The 20,502-nt window shown below is 39.9% G+C and overlaps 1 protein-coding gene across 1 annotated transcript; it reads right to left on the bottom strand.

Annotated features, from left to right (window-relative positions):
- Positions 1-1,297: 1,297 nt before the first annotated feature.
- fgf5 (fibroblast growth factor 5) lies at positions 1,298-18,973 on the bottom strand. The gene is made up of 3 exons (XM_005451576.4): positions 17,441-18,973; positions 14,278-14,381; positions 1,298-4,433 (listed from the first exon to the last, which is right to left on the bottom strand). The coding sequence occupies exons 1-3, from the start codon at positions 17,649-17,651 to the stop codon at positions 4,062-4,064; spliced, it is 687 nt and encodes a 228-aa protein (XP_005451633.1). The 5' UTR covers positions 17,652-18,973; the 3' UTR covers positions 1,298-4,061.
- Between the last annotated feature and the right edge of the window lie 1,529 nt (positions 18,974-20,502).

The following is a 20,502-nucleotide window of genomic DNA, read 5'->3' as shown; positions in this document are numbered from 1 at the left end:
CCCTGAACTTGGAGGAGGCGTTTGCCTGAGCCTGGGGTGTTCTGTGGGAGCTGCAGGTTATGTGTATTGGGTGTTAGGAGGTTGGGCTTCTTGGTGACTGTGTATAGTCGTAGTGAGAGATTAGTTTGCATTTCCAGCAATAAGTCAAACTGATTGTCACTGATTTCGTTAAACCTTTTTCTGGATAGAGGTGGTGGAAGGTGTTGGGTTTGGTGGTCTCAGAATCTCATCTCCGCTACATGCAGATGAGATAATTCTGCTGATTTTATTAAATGACTACCTGTAACTTGTACAGGGGCAGTTTGTAGCAAAGTCTGAAGCAGCTGGGATGAGAAATAGCAGCTCCAAGTCTGAGGCCATGGTTCTCAGGTGGAAAGGAGTGGAGTGCCCACTCCAAAGGTTGGGAGTGAGTTACAGCTCCAAATGCAGAGCATGGATGGATGGTTTTTAAGGGCTAAGCTCACAAATAATATAGCTTGCTGTGTACAGACCGCCCAAAATGTATCTTAATAGTTTGATGTGAATCTTAATTTTGAAATAAAAATCTATGTTTTGTTACTTTACCCACAAAGCTGTAACTTTAGATGCTGGCCAGAACACCACAGGCATTAAAATGTGCTAAAACTTTAAGTAAATTTATCGACAATAATTTTGTCCATGTTTCAGATTTTGATTAAAAGATTTGAAATAAAATTCATAATAACCATGTTATGCAGCTTGGACAGCATCATGATCTTTAGACTTTAGCACTGTGCCTGACCTTTGGCCTCATACCTCTTCATAGAAGACAGCAAGATTTGAGAAAAATTCTCTTTTAGTGATAGAGTGGCACAAAATGTGAATGAGGTCAAATGTTGGATCATTAGAGTGGGAGGAGGGATCCCACTGGTGTCCATATCTGAAAGGACAGGAAGATTGTTGGTAAGTAATCAGCGCTCAGGCCTGTTTTAGACTAAAGTAAAATCTGTCATGACCTCAGAGGATTTGGAGAACGTCAGCCAGCACAGACCTGTCAGCGCACACACACACCTGTCTTTCATTAGTCAGCCACAGACTTTTGCTGTGACAGATTGGTGACCTCATTAGGACTTTAGTGAAATATACTACACTCCCATATTTTACCACAGATACCTAACTTTAACACACAAAGAAGATAGAGCTTTCTCCCTGAACCTTCAAATTAGCATGTTTAACCACTTTCAGCATTTTCCCAATTATTGCAATTAAAAAACATATACATGTCCACAGATGTATATATATTTTTAAAGGTATTATTACATAAAAGTTTTTGTCGTACATACATTTTTATGAAAAAAAAAATCTGGTAGAAAAAATATTGCTCTGGGATGCGATCACACAGTGGCAACACAGAGCATTGTACCAAGACACAGCATCAAGAAAACTACAGATCTGCATAAATACAGTGTGGAAAATGCTTCATTCATTTGCTACATGCTCGTTCATAAGAAATATCAGTTGTACAGCTGAACATCAACAGAAACACTGGCTAACACTTGGCTCCAATGGCTTTATTCCACTGTAATAACCGGTGTAATAACTTTAACATATGAAGCTACATATTTTTTACTTCTCCTCTATGATCGTGTTCATATTCTGTTGTCATGTTCACCAACAATGTGTGTTCAATTGTAATTGGTAAAACTGAGGATGGATGTGGTTCAGGACGTAAAATGACAATTTGGTAATTCTTATGATTACAACAATATAATACAGCACATTTAAATAATTTTACAGTTCTGATGGGTGTAAGTGGAGTTTAACACTGACCTGATCATGTTTGGAAGATCCAGTAAACAGTCTCACAACAGTGTCTAAAATAATATATAGAATTCTGTTTATGGACACAAATTTCATCCTATTTTCTCACCTACTTAAATACAGTTTGTTTATTTATCAACCTTAACTCATATCTAGGTAAATGTAGGTTTTTTTTAGGTGTAACAGCCAACAAAGTCTCTGTTTGGTGGCAGGAGTGTTGAATGTGATTTCTTTGGTTTGGCGTATGAAACTACTTCATGGTTTGGGTTATAATAAAACAGCTGCCACTTTTTGAAAAGCGCGGTTTTCTTGGTTGCCTCCGAGGTGGCTTACACATTAAAAATACATTTTACTGTAGGCATAAAACTTTCCTACAGTTGAAATACGTTAGTTTGAAGTTTTGCAAACCAAAAAACATCCATGTATGCAAAAAAATAGATATCAATTTTTTTCTCTGTGAGACTGGGTGGCTTCATAACGTAAGATGAGAAAATCTTATATGTCCCTACAAAAAGTGCAAACTAAATATAGAGTGTTCAGATACGCGTTTAAAACATGTGCACACACTGCTGTGTGCTCAGATAGTTTCATCATAGGTTAATATGCAGTTTTTGCCAGTGGAGTAAATTCATGACACTGATTTCAACGAGTGTTTTATAAAATGTACAGCAGTCTCTAATAAGTCCAACAGTTACATTAAAGAGAATATTTGATTTATAAACCAAACTCTGAGACGTTCTGCGTTCCTTCTTCTTTCCCCTGAGATGTCCCCGTGCTCCTATGAGGTCATTGCCATCTGATACACCTACAGCTTGAACCTTCCTCTACACAAGCGGCAGCTCTTTCTTGGCATCTTTATCCCTGTGGTGACGGCGGTGTGCGCTCCTCCTGGGTGGAATGCTGGGAGGTCGTGACTCTGGATTTTTTGCGGGGACAGCCGGTTGCTAAAATGATAGTTTTGATGGACAGTTTTCTCCATGATCCCTCACAGCTGTCCAAGAAAAAGGAGGAGCCTCCAGAGAGCCAGTCCACGTTTTCTTGCTCATTATCACAAATCTGGTGTTCATAAAAAGGACAGTTGGCCTGTGTGTACGCTCAGGCTGAATCACTTTGAGTGAGAGACATTGTTATATCTGAAAAAGTGGCTTAAAAATACAGATTACATCAAAAAGTGATAACAGCATGTGTGATTTAACCAACAAGAAAACATTCATGACCTCATTATTTTTTTGTGTTTAAAGCTGAAATCCATTATCTGCTTTATATTTTTGTCACATTCATGAATTAGTTGTGTCACCTCCCTGCTAATTTTAGACATAATATAAAACATTACATTTTCAGATTTGACTTTGAGCTACCCTTTTTTGGCCTAATAAAATTGGACACAACATAATTTAATAAAATAATTGCAAAATTTAAATGATTTTCCTCTGAAATGACATTTTTTATTAGAAAAATAATAGAAGGCCCCCATACAAAGAATTTATGACTGAAAAGTCACAATGGTGTTTCGCCAGCTTGATTTGACCATCATTTTATTTATCATTTGACAAAACAAAACAAGACTATGTAGTCCTCACTCGAGTCATAATCAATCATAGCATGTTGTCAAGCTGCGATACTGGCAGATCAGTTAGCAACCTCAGCTTTTCCTTTCACGTCACATCTGACTCAGGGAGTCTCAGATCAGTTGTCATTGCTGTTCTGCATGAAGGGTTCTTGGTACTGTTACTTCTAGCTTTCCATATATGAACATAGAAAGATGAGGAGGCAGGCAACATTGCCTTATGCTTTCCACCTGGACACATGGATGGGTGGGGCAGTCTAGAACAAAAATACATTACTGCAGACAGAAATAATCTCCTTTCCACCAGTGGTCCTGAACGAAATCCTTTTTGTTTAGCCAAACAAGAAAAGGAGCAGGAGTAGGGAGGGTAGTGTCATTACTGCAAGATTAAGAGCATCATTCTTATTCTAGCAAGACAGCAGAACAAACTGGAAGACTCTCTGTCAAATACTCCTCATCAAGAATATTTATAACGTTATGGATTTCAGCTTCAGCGGTATGTACATGGATGATGACGTAAAACGTGACAGAGCATCGTTAACTTCAACACAGCATCCAGCGATTGTCATAGCTTCAAAAAAGAAAAGCTCAGCAGTTGTACCTGGCAGCCCTTTGAGGTTTTTCACACAGTTCATAGACACCTGGAATGCTTTGAATGTGATAAATAACCATTGTCAGTTTATGGGGTACGTCCATTTGTCCAATTTCTATAAACCTATCCAAACCTGTACTTAGGCCAGTACTTGACTTGCGTATGCCTCGGTGTGGTTCCTGCTTGGATGTTTGCCTTCGCCGCGGGTGGCTTTGGAGGTGGTGGGAGTGCGGTTTTCCTCCTCTCTTTGCTCCTGTCTGTGATGGTGAAGCCTTGCTCACCCTTATCGTGCAGGCTGACCCTGGGCAAGAAGTGGGTAGAGACATGTTGGGATTTGACCCGGGGGCTGGAGCCCATTTTAGCTTTCCCCCTCTTATTAAGGGCCACAAACCACTCGCGACCTGTCCTGTGGTTCCTGTGGATTACTGAGGCATAAGTGTTGTAGCTGTTCTCCTGGAAACGTTCCCTGAACTTACAGTCATCTGTGAACCGTTCCTACAGAAGAAAGGAAATACAGGGTGTTAACAAGTATTATTCCCTGTCATTATCTTGTATTTTTTTCTTGTTTGCCTGTATTTGCAGACAAGTCATTTTCACACACATGATTCTTGATCTGTGCAAATCCAAACACACAATGTAACCTAAACTTGTTTATCTTGTTAGCTGACACAGAAGGTTCATTACTAAATCTTTTATCATTATTATTTTATTTAATTTTTTGCAAGAAGATCTCACTTTCACATCAACACATACACACAACTACTGCGAAAAGCTTCTGTGCTTTCTGTGACAAATTTCCTTTGCTGTGAGATCTTTGTCCTTTTCCTGCAAAACCAGAAATGCACACGTGAGGATTTACTGTTCACCTACCAAACTCTACCTTCAGGCCCACATACAGAAACCTGAACTGAACCTGGACCTGCACACGCTACAAAAACAGTGTGAATATACATTTCTAATGAGACAGCTGGGTCATGCTTGTGCTGCAATAATTGCAACAGATGTGCAGAAGCATCAGATACTTCTTGGTGCTAGGTTTAATAAGTCATCTACATGATTTCATTATCACAGTCACACCTTCACTGACAGCAGCAAAGCCACAAAACTCAAAAAGCATCTGCTATTGAACTCAGTCAGGAAGAACTTCACAATGAAGACATGGGCCGACGTTTTTATGATCATTCTTCGTCTTACAATTTAATCAGCAGAGTTATTGTATTTTACTAAACTGTGTTGGATAAGATGGATTTTTCCTCCTGCTGAAACAGAAGTTTTCATCCCACCCAGGTTCTCAAACAGAGGATGAGGAATGGGGCAGGTTTAAATCAGACTACTCGTGTATGAATAGTGCTGATAATATCAGCAAGTCTGCAAAGTAAAATCCTTAATGAATTATTGCTAATAATCAAAATGATCCAAATATTATTCCCAAACACTGCTTAACATGCCTGCAATAGTTTGGTTATCCGAGAAGAACCATAAAGCTTAAAGTTTTCCAGATGGAGCTGATGCACATAGTTGGACTGCATTAAAATTGCATTATTTGGGTCGCAGGTTTGATCAGACTTTGTCTACCAAAATATTAGAAAGAGATGTAAAAATGTAACACTGGCATGCAGCATTGCACTCTGCACACGTGTCATGCACAGAGATGCAGATATTCATTGAATGTTCCCGTTTTGTGCCTAAATATATCTCGGGTGGGAAACTTTGACATGTACCCAGGGATGCCGGCTTTCTTGCTGCAGCATGGCTTCCTTGTATAACCTCCTGCCATTCTGAAATAAAACAAACTGTTCTGCTTTGCTGAAGAGTGCAGCATAGCAGAAAATGATGCCATTACAGCGTTCGGTAAACATGCCAGTCACAGGAGAGTGCACTGCGGCCGCAGCAGAACAGCGCAAACCTTTAAGTTATTCAAAGTGACCGACTGTTTCTTTTAGCTGTTGTTTTTAAAGGACGATTTTAAAAAAAGTATAGAACTCCAGAGTCACAGCTATGGGTGGACTGAAATGAAATGCTACATTTGAGCAACTTACCGGCTCTGGAACCAGTCAGAGAATTAGACGTTTGGAAAGAAATCCACTGGAGCATGTATGAATGTACTCACACACACGCAGGCACGTATGCACACATAAGCATGCATACCAGGAAGAAGATTTGGCCCATGCTGCGTTTCATAGGATTTAATAGCTGCAGCCAGATTCCAGAGATCTCATTGTAAAAATCATAATGCTTGTACAGCTGTTTAACCTGGCTCTTACCCTGCAGGATTGGTTACACTCTTTTAAAGGGTCCATTCCCATGAACCTTGAGCTTCATTTTAAATAATATTTCACCATATATACATACATATATATATATATATATATATATATATATATATATATATATAGATATATAGATATATATATATCCTTTTTTCTCTTACCACTGCTACACACAGGTAGACCCCATACTGTACTTTCTTTATTCGAGTATCACAAAATTCTCACTCCGCTTAGATATGCAGAAACTCTAGATACCCAGTACAAAGATAAGACATTAATAAGACATCCTAGATTTTTCCAGGTAAATGCGTTGTGATTTTAAAATGATCCTTTACTGAAATATAGCGAAACAAAGCATAAAGTGTAGTTCAGTTGATTTTTGAGAATACATTTGAAAAGGTATTTAAATAAAAACCAAAACCTAAGCGTTAAAATGAGCTTTGGTGACTGTGTAGGCTGTTTGACTGCAACTGATTTCTTAACATTGTCATGGTCAAGAAACTAGTTTGTGTTGAATTGAACTTTGTGACATGGCGAATGATCCTGTTGGAAGCAGGCATCAGAAGATGAGTACACTGCTGTCATAAAGGATGGACGTGCTCAGGAACAATATTAATGTAGGCTGCAGCCTTTGAACATATTCATTTGATACCAAGTGTCCCACAAAAATATCCACCACACCATTACATCACCACAAGCAGCCTGAACTGTTGATATAAGGCAGGACGGATCCATGCCGTCATGTTACATTCCAAATGTCACAGCAGAAACTGAGACTCATCAGACCAAGCAGCGTGGTCTTCTGGTGCTGTAGCCCGTCTCGTTCAGAGTTCAGTGTGCTGTGCATTCAGAGATGTTCTTTGGCAGGCTTTCTTTTTTAACGAGTGGTTATCTGAGCTGCTGTTGCCTTCCTATCAGAAGGAAGTCTTTCTATTCTCCTCTGATCTCTGGCATGAATTTCTTTTCTTTTTTCTTAGATAATTGACTTTAAGCTCTAGACATGGTTGTGTGGGATACTCTTAGTAGATCAGCACTTTCTGAAATACTCAACCAACGACATGAAGTTGTAACTTAACTCACCTTTCTTCTCTGAACCTGGTATATTAACTTGACTGTACATCATACAGTTCCATTTACACAATCATTTGCATAAAAGGAGACCAGTTGTTACAAAGTAATACATTAGAATACTTTTTATTGTAACAAAAGATGTAATGCATGAGTGTTTTAATTCAAATGATCAGTTATTTAGTTACTTAATAGCTTCACTGTTCTGTTTGTTGGGAAACAAGAAAAAAAGACAAATCCTGACATATTTGTAATGCTTCTGTTTCCCTCTGACTCACACACACGATCCTGCTGTTGTGTTAATCAGGTTAGCTGATCTGATGGCAGAGATGTCATTAATGGCCTTAACACCTGGCATTATTTTGTGCCTCGGTGATGGTAAGTGTCTGCTGAAGAACTCTACTTCACAGTAGAAGTGCAGACTGAGCACAGCTCCTGATGGTGAGGCCTTTCTTTAATTAATCATTTCATTTATGACAAATTAAAGTGATTAGTGGTATTTTCTGCCACTACGCAGGCTTTCTTTTAGCTATGTATGTGTGTATCACTCTCTCTTTTATCTATAACCCCTCACTCACTGTTTGTTTAACGAATGCTGGCGACCCTTTCACCTTTCAAAAGATTATGTTTGCGATAGCCTGCTGAGTAGGTCACGCAGAGCAATGTGCATCTGTCTCCTCGCCCATTATTCAGCGAATAAACTGCCACTGTGAAAACATCTAAACAGTAAATATGACAGACGATGCAACAGATACAGTTCAGCACGTCACCTGACACCCTGCCGCGAGGCCTGAGCCTTCCTGAGGCCCCCGAGGTTTTACATCCACCAAATCATCAAGGCAGTTAAATAGCACAGTGCAGCTGTAGTCACAGATTGGAGTTTAGCTGTACAAATATTCCTCTGAAGGCAGAGCCGCTCTGGAGGCAAAAATACGCTCCAACTGCAGGAAGCAACAAGACTATCAGAGTGCGAGGCATCTAACCAGGGAAGCTCTACTACAAAGAAAGAAAATATCAACTATATAAGCTGCAATGTGCACAAGAATATAGGCATAAAAGCCTGAGATCATCCTCCAGAGGCAGCAAAGTGTTGAAATGTGGCAAGAAAAAATCTGAACTCCAACTATCAAGACAGATGTCACTGAAAGTTTCAGAGTTAGTTATTTTACAGATAATAATATGCTATGTATAGAAAATGGATCTGAAAGTGAGGCCAATGTTGAAGCGGCTTAAACATGCATTCCTTCAACTAACCAGCAGGAGGCGACTCTCATGTGTATAGATGTCTATGGCTTCCTTGCTCTATAGTACGAATAAAAGCTTTCCTGGGGAGTTCATAAGGTCAGTCACTACTTTCAAGTCATAATGAATACATGAAATTTATCGGTATGGCTCATCGTCCTCATTAGAGTTAAAAAATGAGGCTAAAATAGGTAGAACTACATCATTAGCCAATGATAGAGTGCCTAGTGTAGTGTAAAATGTTTTGTGGTTACACTCGTGATCTATGAGGTTATAACACATGAATGTAGCTTCCAGAGTGAAAAAGAAGCCAGTGCAAAGTGCATTAAACCAGAATTCTATGTTAAGGCCACCAGACTGCAATAGCTACGGTTGCAGGAAGATTTCTGCTCCCGTAGTCGTCTATGGGATTTCTGATTTGACCAGTGTTGGGTAAGTTACTTTAAATTAGTAACTTAGTTACATTACTAGTTACTTCTCTAAAAAAGTAACTCAGTTACTTCAAGTTACTCGTTACTTTCAGAGTAACTAGTTACTAGGGAAAGTAACTTTGGTTTTACTCAGAATTCTCCTGTTAATGTGTTGCTTCCGTAACTGGATACCCAGCCAGACTGCCAGTCTTCTATCTTGCTTACTTGCCACAAGTGCACTGTGCCACCTACCAATAGAAAGGAAAAAATAATGTGCACATTTCCACGAGAGAAATCCCACGCCTGGACCGTCATTGACCGCCGCCATGATTCTAGCCTGCTTTTTACATCCAACACAAAAACTGCAGTCGTGGTGCTTTTGATTGTACTCAGAACTTGGAAATTCTGCCTTCTGAATAGGAAGATGTAGGTAACACCAGACTGCAGATGAGCTGCATACAGAGCTGGACTGGGACAAAAAAATCGTCCCGGGCATTTTGACTAGAGACCGGCCCGCCATTATAGGAAAAATTATAAAGCCTTTGAATGAAAATAAACACTGTTGTGACAGTGATGTACACTGTTCTGATGGTATATATGTATCAATCTATCAATCGTTTGTTGTAAGACTCAGATAATTATTTTTTTAAAAGCGAGACATTTTAAATGAGAATAATAAAGAAAAGTATTTCTTTGTGCCCCCCTTTCCCTGTTAATGCCCTACCTGGCCCCCTGGCAACACTTTGCTAGACCCGCCCCTGCACAGTTACCAGCTGTCAGCTACATAGAAAAGGATCCTGGTGTTATTTGTCTCTCAGAAACAGTTCATAACTTTCCTTCAACTCATTCATGTCACCTAAAAGGTAAACCTGTTTCTCCATCACCTGTTCAGCTCTGATGATTCAGTAAGGACATCTCCTGGTTTCATCTTCATGTTTCCCTCTCACCAGATATACAAACCGATATCATGACCAGCAGCTTTACAGCTGTGGCTCCAGCAAACATCAGCTGATACTAGAAATTAATATTAAATAAATTCTAACAACAGCTGATCAAGCTTAAACGTGCTGCTGTTGTTTAGCGCGACATCCGCTGGTTTCCTCTTTCTGGCGCAAAGTGGGCGATAAACAAACAAGAGAGAAAAGCCGATCAGCTGATCATTGATCAGTTTCGTGATTGAAGTAGAAACAGGAGAGGAGAGAATGAGAGAAGAAGAGGCAGCTGTGCAGCTTCAGCTTTGTGTCTTTTTCATTGTAGCTGAAGTCCGGGACAAACTGTGTTCCTTTTCACCTCAGTACGAAACGCGTAATATTTTCTCTGAATACCAGACGATTCTGTTTTTTAGGGGATGGTTGGCAACTCTAATAATTAACCGTATGAACAAAATAAAGTTCAACATCAGTAACATAGCACCCACCCAGCTGTATAGAAACTCCGTCATGCTAGCTAGCACGCAGTACGAAAATGTCAGCATACCGAAAATAAACTCCACCTAAACTTGGTTTATATCTGACTCAGATAGACTGCAGGTCATAACTTCTTACCTGAAGTTCAGTTCACCTGACACGCGGACCGGCGGCCGCTTCGGGTCTCTCCTCTTGCCTCCCTTTTCCTTCATCCACCTGCTGGCCTCCACCACTTGCTAATGTTATTGAATCTGTGGAAGCTCCGCGATATCCACCACACGAAGTAACGAGTAACGAGCCTATCTAAATCCCAGTAACGAGTAACGCGTTCCTGGTTTTGGCATAATAACTAGTTACCGTGCTCGTTACCACAATAATAACGTAGTTACTGTAACGCGTTACTTAATAACGCGTTAGTCCCAACACTGGATTTGACCTCTGTTAACACTTTTTCCTGATGAGTTTATTGGGTCAATCACTCTCCAAAATGCAGCTTTTGCTCAGAATTGAGGACAATCTGTGGCATATTTGACTTCACTTGTCAAGTGACGGTGAAAACACTCATCTCAAGGCCTCAAAATCAGAGACGGTATATCAAGAACACTTTTGTTGGGTCAAACAAATAATCCTTGGAAACATTAAGGTGTGGTGCTTGGTCCATATAAACTAAAAAACACACAAAACCACCAACAGATTAGGATTACAGTGTCGGTGATCTCTGCATAGTATAAGCCATGCAGTTCATGGCATGGAGTTGTGGTACCAAGCAGAAAATCCCTGATCCAGTGACAATTGTAAGGTAAGGTTTATTTATTAAGCGCTTTTCGTAGACAGGCAGTCACAAAGCGCTGTACACAAAGGTTAAAATAAAGAAAATATTAAGTAATAAAATAGACAATATAAACAATGCAAATTCAAAACAATTCAAAAGTATTGATTAAAAGGAGGCCTGTTTAAACAAAACAGTTCTTAACTGCTATTTAAAGGATTCCACAGAGTCAACCAAACGTAGTTGTGGTGGTCGACTGTTCCACAGCCTTGGTGATTGTGTGCTCTAGACTTCCAGAAGAACAAAAATAATTGTCTTTAGTTTGAGGCAATACCCAACAGCGCTATGTCACGTTGTTTTCTCCTAATATCCAACTGATGTAGTTTACATTTAAATCTTGTTTGTGAAGAACTGAGACCTCGAAAAAGTTTATTTCGGGGCTAATATAAGCTGGTTAACAAATCTCTGCTGGTGAATAGCACACAGTCACATGTGTATAATTTTAATAACAAGCTGTGGCTGAGAATTCACTTTGAGGGAAAACGCTGCATCGCTTCCCACTGACATGGTTTCATGAAACAATGCCGGGAGCTGAGGGGCCATAAATCGCTCAGCGTGAGCACCGCCGCAGCTCACAGACGCTCCGGCTCTCCGATTGTTGCTTGTCCAGCTGATTGTTTACTCAGCATATTGATTTTCAGTTCGTGGCTCACTCCTCTTTATACTATCAGACGTCCCAGACTGGAATTAATCTGCTCTTCACATTAGCACATGCTAATAGGGAGCTGCTTCTATGTCTGTGCGTGCCAAGACTCCCGCTGATGACTCGTCAGTGCGGCTGGTTGTTGGCTGTCCGGCCTGCTCACGGCGGCAAGGCCAAGCTGCTGTGGGTAGATTTGGGCTTACTGTGTGTTTGGGGGAATTTGAAAATCTTCAAAACTGTGCCTACAGATTACAGCAGTGTGCCATGACATGCTGATGTCAGATTTGGGGATTTTTGTCATGCAGCACAGATATAAAGCTGCACAAACTAATAAATAAAACAAACAATGAAGAAATGCACCACGAGTCCAAACGATGTTTGATTCCAGCAGAAAGCAGCACCATACCAGCAGAAAATAACTGTTAATAAATTCTGGTGCTGAGCTTATGTTTGCAGGAAGTCTCGGAGCACGACGAGTGGTCAATAAAAACAATACTTAAAGTTTTCAGGTCTTTGCAGGGATGATTTATAAGAAATTTGCCGCTTTCATCCAGCTTTACACTTCTTGACAGCCCCATTTCTAGCAGCAGCAGTCACCAGTGCACTACACTATGTGCTACTGAGTGGCATATTCATTAACCAAACAAGGTGAGTGACTAACACTTGAGCATAATTACAAGTACCAGGTATTTGTCTCCATATGTAGTTTGTTCTTAGAAAGTTAAAGCTAGCTGTGTGTTACAAGCTGCTATAGTTAGCTGGTGAACTCACAAAGATTAATGGTACTTTCTGAATAATCGGTAATATACTCTGTCAAGATTTACAAGCTTCATACAGATCATTACCAAATGCTTTTACACTCATTAGCATACTGAATGTCAGAAGCCAAATTTCCCACTTCTTTCTTGTGATAGCGTTTCATGTTTTATTGTCTGTATCCACTTCTTGTCTTCATTTTTTTTCATTTAGGTAGCTTATATAGACTTTACAGGTATAGCACCAACAGTCATGTCAATGCACTTTATATTGTAAGGCAAAGACCCTACAATAATACAGAAAAAACCCCAACAATCTGACGACCCTCTATGAGCAAGGACTTGGCGAATGTGGGAAGGAAAAAATCCCTTTTAACAGGAAGAAACCACATAAGATGACATTTTGAGTTATTGGTTACAGTTTTTGTGGCACCAGCTGTTATTTCACATATCATCACTGCAAGTTACCAGATTTCACTGAGATTCCACGCTCACCATATCACTGCTAGTGTTCTGTGTAATCTACTTTATTAGTTTGTGGATGAATATACATTGAAATTACAGGTTTGCAGCTGGATAATAATGTTGATTTGTGTCTGCCTGATATGGAAACAGGCAGCTAGCCAGCAATAATAATATGATGAACATACAATACACTGTTCCAAAAAATAGTAATGTCAAAGTATTTTACTGTATATTTTACAGTTTTGTACTGTCTTTCTAGAATATCATTAAAGTTACGTAAATAGACTGACTTCACATTTCAAATGTCAATTAACGTTAAATCACTGTAATGTAATAAAACATGATTTTCATGATTATTAAATGTATCTGTCTGTACATATGCATATTTAGATTGTTAAAATACATTCACAAATGTATCATGATTTCACAAATATCTGTCCATTATTTGAAAGATTGAACTGTTGAATTCAAATGTAATGCTATGGAAAAATACATAACATGATTCCTATAAGCTTGTGTTACATCACATAAGTATTATTATCACTGCTAGTTCGGGCGATCGTGGCTCAAGAGTTGGCAGTTCGCCTTGTGATCAGAAGGTTGCCGGTTCGAGCCCCGGCTCGGACACTCTCGGTCGTTGTGTCTGTGGTCAAGACTCTTCACCTACTGGTGATGGCCAGAGGGGCCGATGGTGCGATATGGCAGCCTCGCCTCGGTCCCAGGGCACGCAATCCATTATTATTTAAACCAACTGTTAACTGTATATTTCTGTACATTTACGTATTATGATTCATATTGCCACATTCATTGACCTTGTTTATAGGTAATTTCATTATTTGATCACGTTACAATGTTCCTAATTTAATGTCTAAAAGCACTTGGAAAAGGCAAAATCCCATATAAAATTAGCGCAAAGAACTCTATTTTCAGTACTGGAAATAACCGTATTTTTATGAGAAAGGTATTTTCTGTTATTTTACGGTAGTATTTTGGCGCCCCAGCTGCCAGAATATTACTGTTTTTTTAAGATGTTTTTTCTAACAGTGTATGTAAACATATATGACAGTGTAAACGTTAGCAAAAGGCCCTGACCTTTATAAATCCAAACTGCACATAGCTAATTAATCATATTAAAAGCCGCTTAATTGGGCAACAACATTCCAGTCAACACTTGCTTTGTGCCCCTTCAAGTATCCGCACAGTGTATGTGCTGAGTGAATTTAATAGTGTAGGAACTGAGGGGATACTTACAGTTGCGTGGAGCCGTCCTCTTTTATTCATGGCCAGGAATCTGTTACTGTAGACCCCTTTGATACCGATGACCCCTTGAGAAACCGCAAAGAGCTCCAGGACACCTAAGAGGACAAACAACATGATCTGATGATTGACTGGTGACAGGATGTATTTTTACTCGTCTTGTGATTTTCTGTCTCTTGCTGCTCGTCCTCACTCCGAATAACAGACTTTGACGTGATCTACTCTGCTGTCATGTCAGCGCTGTTATCCTGTTCAGCTGCACCTTTGAGACTTATCTCTTAGTGGGCTCTTTAGTAGGCTTCTTTAGATCGCTAGTGTTTGCATGAATAGATAAAAGGGAAAACCGAGCAGTATTTTTATCTTTAATTATTCCAAATCTCTATGACGAAAGATTTTTATGGGCTGTTTTGGAGGAATCAGTTGTTATGAGTAAGAACCAAACTCTGAGGGATACTAGTGCATAAAATATTTGGGGGCCACAGAAGAACACCTCCTGAGGCACAAACCTACACCATGGCCTCCTTCAGTGTTCATGGCATGTTTAATGGCTGTGGTAGTGGAACAAATACAAAGTTACTTCATACAAAAATAATAAGCAAAACCATTTTATTATTAATGAAAACATTTTATGCAAATGTAAAAGTGTACCGTTAAAGTGTTGCTATGGAGATGTGCAAAGTGTTTGTTATTTGCATCAAATACACCCGATGAACTTTTCTGAACAAATGCACGTGCCACTGAACTGGACCACGTTTGGAGGATTTTCAATGACTTGTAGTGGAGCTAACTACATAAACAGACCATCCACAAAGTTATTCCATTAGTTATGATTAGTAAATTAGTATATCTTGCTTACAAAGCTTGATATTGTTAATCCTATAATGCTCTTGGTATCATATTTGATAAATAAGTTTCTGAGAACTCTATCTCATCAACATGACCAATGCTTGCCATCTGCTTTGTTGTTAACAAAAAGTTGCCAAAAACACTCAATGTATCAAATTTGATACAAAAAATATATAATAAATATATGATAAAAATATATCCTACACAGCATGATATAGCAAAAAAGTGGATTTTGTTATAAGGGTTGAAAAACATCTCAGTTCCAAAAAATCTGAATTTTCTGGCTATTTTTTGATGGATTGGGTCTTACAAGGTTAAGTGATAAGAATGTAACCCTATGAGTGTCATGTTGAACTAAACCTTACCTGTGCTGATGGCTTATGTGAGTATTTGAGCCATGAATAAACTTGGATAAATAAACTTTTTTTTTCATTTAGAGGAACAACACACAGGCTCAGAGACTACTGCAGGTGAGGGTACTGACTGAATGCCATACGAAAAGTACAGAGAAAACCTAAGCTTAATATGATTTATGAGGGAAATATAAACAGCAAGACTGTGTGAATGCTACTGTGCTGATCTTTATGTCACTAAAATTTAAATCAGATTCTTTTTATGATAAAAACTTTGAGAAAACTGTAAATTGTGGGGTGTGGGGCATAAATCCTTTTTTGCTTCTGAAGTGGTCAATGCCAGAAGAAGTCCCTGAACCACTGCATTAAACAAAAGATTAAATATAATGAACTGTGAAACTAACTCCCCAAAAATGCACACACACTGTCGGACCCACACAGAAATAAATAAATAAAGAACCGCTGTCCTGAAGCAGAAAGGTCTCGCATCCAAACTCGAATGTGATCATTTGAGTTGAATCTGAGAGTTGAATCTGATGCTGCGTGATGGTACAAGAATCTTCATATTACAAATCCAAGACGCCCAGTCTCCTGCTTGTCTGCTGCCCTGTCATGCAGGCTTCAAAACCACATGGCTGAAATCCATGTAACCTGACAACTCTTCTAAAGGGGACCATGAAATGGAGGCACAAGTGCACTTTCACGGTGAGCTTTTGCTGTTTCGTCAACGGATGAGCGATGAAGGATCTGATGGTGCAGTAAAAGCTGAAAGTCTGATTTATGGCTTTAGTTTTCTGGCCTAGCTGACACAGGACTTCATAGACAGGGAGGTGGGACTTTTTGCATTTTGAAACAGCTAAATTTAACAGTTCATTTTCCCTTAAGGGTTTTTATTTAGATAAATGTTTACAGTCACATTGCACATTACTTTGTGCTGTCACTTGGAAACTGGTGTTCATGGTCAACATCCACTTGAGTGTGAAGGAGTTTTTAGTGTGAACAGATAGCTTTCAAATTGCCAGGCATGCTCTAAAAGTCAGATTATTTAGTGAAACTGTGATGATAGTCATCTCCCTTTAGAGGTGTAAATGAATTTGAAACAAGAGGAAATGGTTACACCCCAGACATTTTAAGTCATAATTTCAATTTTCCAAATCCATAGGGGGATTTTTTTTGTCCGTCCCTTCAGAAACACACAGAACATTCATACCCAACCTACACATTTAACTATATTACTCTGTGATTCCTGAATTCTGTTATGCATTTATCAGCAAGAACAAATATCAACTTTTAATTGTTTGATCTTTGTCATTTATGATCATTAATATTTCAGAATTTCAGCCTTAACCAGCGTGCAGGGTGATGCTTAAGTCTAATATCTGCACTGCAAACATACTCAGCATTTGTTTGTGGTTCCAAAATCTCATTTCTCTTAAATCATCTGAAAATCAGTTTCACTTTAATACTTTATTTGCGCGCTAGTCTGCAGTTCAAACCATTAACTTTGCAGGTACAACAAACAATAAACGTTTTAAAGGAAATCGGGTTTTTTCTGTGCATATTGTCGCGTTATTGCGATTATGTCAGTCGTGCTGAGCTGCAGTCCAACACATCCTGTTGCACCTGTTACTTCTACAAATAGTCTACCTGCCAACATCCCCGGAGAGACACAAACAAGGCTCGTCAAACAGATGCCTGCTCAGATATTTCACAGGCTCGGACAGCCTAAGTTTAGCAGCGCGCTCCTTACCGTCTTCATGTGTAAATCATTGTTCAAACTTGCAGGGATGGCAGTCAAAATAGACATCGCTGCAGACAGAACGGGGATCAATTGGAACAAACACAGGATCCAAGTGCGCATTCTCAGCGGGACGCACCGGATTCATCCACGCCTCAGACCTTCATAAATTAGTAGTTAGGCTGCTTCGTGCACAGTGAGGCCGGACTGAATGACTTACTCAGCTGGTTGGGCTCATGGCTGCCGTTGACTCTACCGTCGGGATGAATCTGGAGATGGAAGCCGATGCCAACCCTACAGTAGAGTCTGCAAGTCCTGCGTCCCGAACGGATCCCCTCCTCCAGAAGTTGGCGCTCCAAAGAAACGTGCTGTGCTCCCACAGCGGTGCAAATCAAGTGAGCGAAGGTCAGAAGGTAAAGAGGAACATTCATTCTTTCAAAAAGGAGACACCCGCAAGGCTACTTCTAGCATTTTGGTGTCGCTCCTGAGATCTGAGCACCAGAAACCGTGCGCACGCACTGCCTGCAGCGCTCCTAGGCATTACCCCGGCTGCAGTAGCTGGAGTGGTTCTGTTGGCACGGGGATATTTATAACGCCAATGATCTCACTTCTCGATGCATGCCTGAGCTCTAAAGGACGCTCTTTCATCCAGATTTTGTCGCCGAGATGCCACTCCTGCTCAGCACCGACCCACAGCAGCGGGGCGTGAAGGAAACGCGACAGACACCGCACATTTTCCAAGCAATCGTCCGCGCCAGGACGCACTAAGCGCGGCATTTTACGCACAGGGAAACGACATGTTAATAGAGCGTGGACGCGATTAATTCGTACTTGAAGCGACGAGGACAAAATATTTCGCTGTGGGCGCTTCTTTCCATAAAAGAAACACCGGACGGCAACAATGAAACACCGCTCGCAGGAGTGAATTCAGAGAGGTTCGGGCTGAGATCCTCAGGTGGTACAGCAGGATTTAAACACTGGCTCACCGGACACTCAGGCAGCCGTATTTATAGGCCTCAGTCCACCTTTTCATCTGATGCGTCCACACATTTGGTGAACGTCTGCCAAGCTGACTAATGTATTCTGAGCAGTGTACAGTGGCGGGAGAGACAATGCAATTATCTTTTTGTGGTGTGGATTAATGCAACAAACAAATAAATAAATAAAATAAGGAAGAATATATGAGTAACATATTTATGTATAGCATTTCTCCCTCCCTTCCACCCAAGTATGACTTTTGCTACTTCAAAAGTTATATCCCCTTGAACCTGTTGAACGACACTGTTAGGATGGCTGTTTTTGCAGTGGATGTCACCAGGAAAAGTGCCCAAACACTGAAAGCCCCAAATAAAAACATGCCTTATAACCAGTAACACAAAGATGCAAGATTAAGTGATTCTGTACAGAATTGCATATTTATTTATGTCAAGCTTTATCTTACTTGTTCAAGGTCAGTGAAAAAGGTTTGTTAGAAGATCACAGCTCCTGTAAACCTGAAATGACACAAGTGAACAGCTTCTGCAGAGATCACTGCCTTTTGCTTGATTTCCAGTCAGTGCCCATTCTCACTGCTTACTACACTAGCTGTCATTCTGAGGATAAACATGATGTCAAACCTTAAACAATTAAATGTCTGTAAACAATTAAATGTCTTCTTATGTTTTTCTTACTTATAAAAGAGGCATTTTGACCCATCAAAGAAAGAAAAGCATGGGTTAATTGTAAAAGGATCAATCTGGATGCTTCAAATTCAAAGTCCTCTTACTTTCTGGCTTTTTGTCAAGGGAACCTCCTTAATGTAACTGATAACAGCTATGCTTTTCTTACTATGCATGTCTATGAAAATAAAATCAAAATAATGATTAGATATAGTAATCTGTCATCTTAAAGCTGATGTTTACCACAGTCTGAGTGTTTGTCTTGTGAAAGATGAATCTTCCTTTTTCTGGTTTTCTGATTTGTTACGTGTACACGACAAATAAAAACCTGACCAAAACACATCAGCCATCCCATTTAGTTTAACCTGGGAGGATTCAGCAGTTGTCCAGCAGAATTGCACAAGTCAAATGTATTTATTTATTTATTTATGGTGTGAAATTCCCTTTTTGAGATGTGACACAGTTTTCTTGCTAAGCTGCAGCAAAGGGATAATAAGGCCCCGTGTATGGCTCAAACAAATGTGCTTGTTGGATTATGTACTCTCCCTAGTAAACAATGCTTGAAAAGACGGTGTCTTGGGGAGTGGCGGCTGAGGGTGGGGTGGGGGATGGGGGGGTTGTCAGACCCACTTTTCAATACAACCACTGCTCTAGATCTAATGATCATTAGGTTTAATCATGATTATCATGCCAGACCATACATTTTGTGATATAAAACTATAGTGGCTGATAGTTGGTTGATAGGCTCTTGCTTTCTGCTATATAAGATTTTTTGATTTTATGACTGTTACAGCATCTGGGTACTTGTAGGTACTCATGCACTCAAAAGCACTGAGAAGTATGTGTAAGTCTGGAAGTATGCGAGTATTTAAACTTCCCCTCAAACTTCTTTTCATCTTTCAAAAACGAATTTTTCCTCTCTGAAAGCATCCCCTCCTTTCTTGCTCCAGTAGCAGTAGTAGTGTTTTATGATCAACTTGCAATTAGATCCTAGTAGATTTTTTAAAACTCTGATGAAAGGACACCTAAAAAAAGACACAGACATGTGCATTATTATAAATACATTAAATTGTATATTTTCTGGCACACGGTATGATCTACCTGTTCCTTACCTGCACCATTTCAATTCAAATTACATTTGTCGGCCAGCCCAAAGTGCCAAACTTTAGAACAGTTTAAAATCGTCCATCTGAACCTGTGCTCTCTGACTCTTGGTCACCCTAGCACATGTTTTGTATTAAGCTTATTAATTTTCTATCTTCACACACATTCGTCGTAATCCCATCCCTCATTGTTTTCAGGGGCCCAGCTATGTCTGAATTTGATTAGCTTGCGCCCGACTGTGGATTACAGGCTGTATAGAGTTCTAATTGTCTCTGGCACACAGAGCCAAGGCCGGGCCAACATTACGTTTTATGTAAACAGCAGGGCAGTGTTTAGTCCCACTGTTCTAATGGGCAGCCATTCTTGTGAGGCCATTCCAGTAACAGTGAGGTAATCCTCCTGAGTCGTATAAACATGGATGATCCTGATTGATTCTCCCGCCCGATTGATCCCAGCTTTTAGCAGCTTTTAAGTCTAAGCAAACAGCAGACAGCAGGTTCTGCTACACCCCTGAGCCGTC

The sequence above is a fragment of the Oreochromis niloticus genome, linkage group LG12 (assembly GCF_001858045.2).
Source record: "Oreochromis niloticus isolate F11D_XX linkage group LG12, O_niloticus_UMD_NMBU, whole genome shotgun sequence".
Lineage (NCBI taxonomy): Eukaryota > Metazoa > Chordata > Actinopteri > Cichliformes > Cichlidae > Oreochromis > Oreochromis niloticus.
The sequence above is the reverse complement of the archived record's forward strand: the minus strand, read 5'-3'. Positions and strand labels throughout refer to the sequence as shown.

What these genes read in the sequence shown, in the direction of transcription:
- fgf5 (XM_005451576.4), bottom strand. Translation starts at nt 17,651, where the DNA reads ATGAATGTTCCTCTTTACCTTCTGACCTTCGCTCACTTGATTTGCACC. An exon ending in CCATGAGCCCAACCAGCTGA is followed by an intron (nt 14,382 to 17,440) that starts GTAAGTCATTCA and finishes TTGTCCTCTTAG; the next exon opens with GTGTCCTGGAGCTCTTTGCG. An exon ending in GAGGACGGCTCCACGCAACT is followed by an intron (nt 4,434 to 14,277) that starts GTAAGTATCCCC and finishes TTTCTTCTGTAG; the next exon opens with GAACGGTTCACAGATGACTG.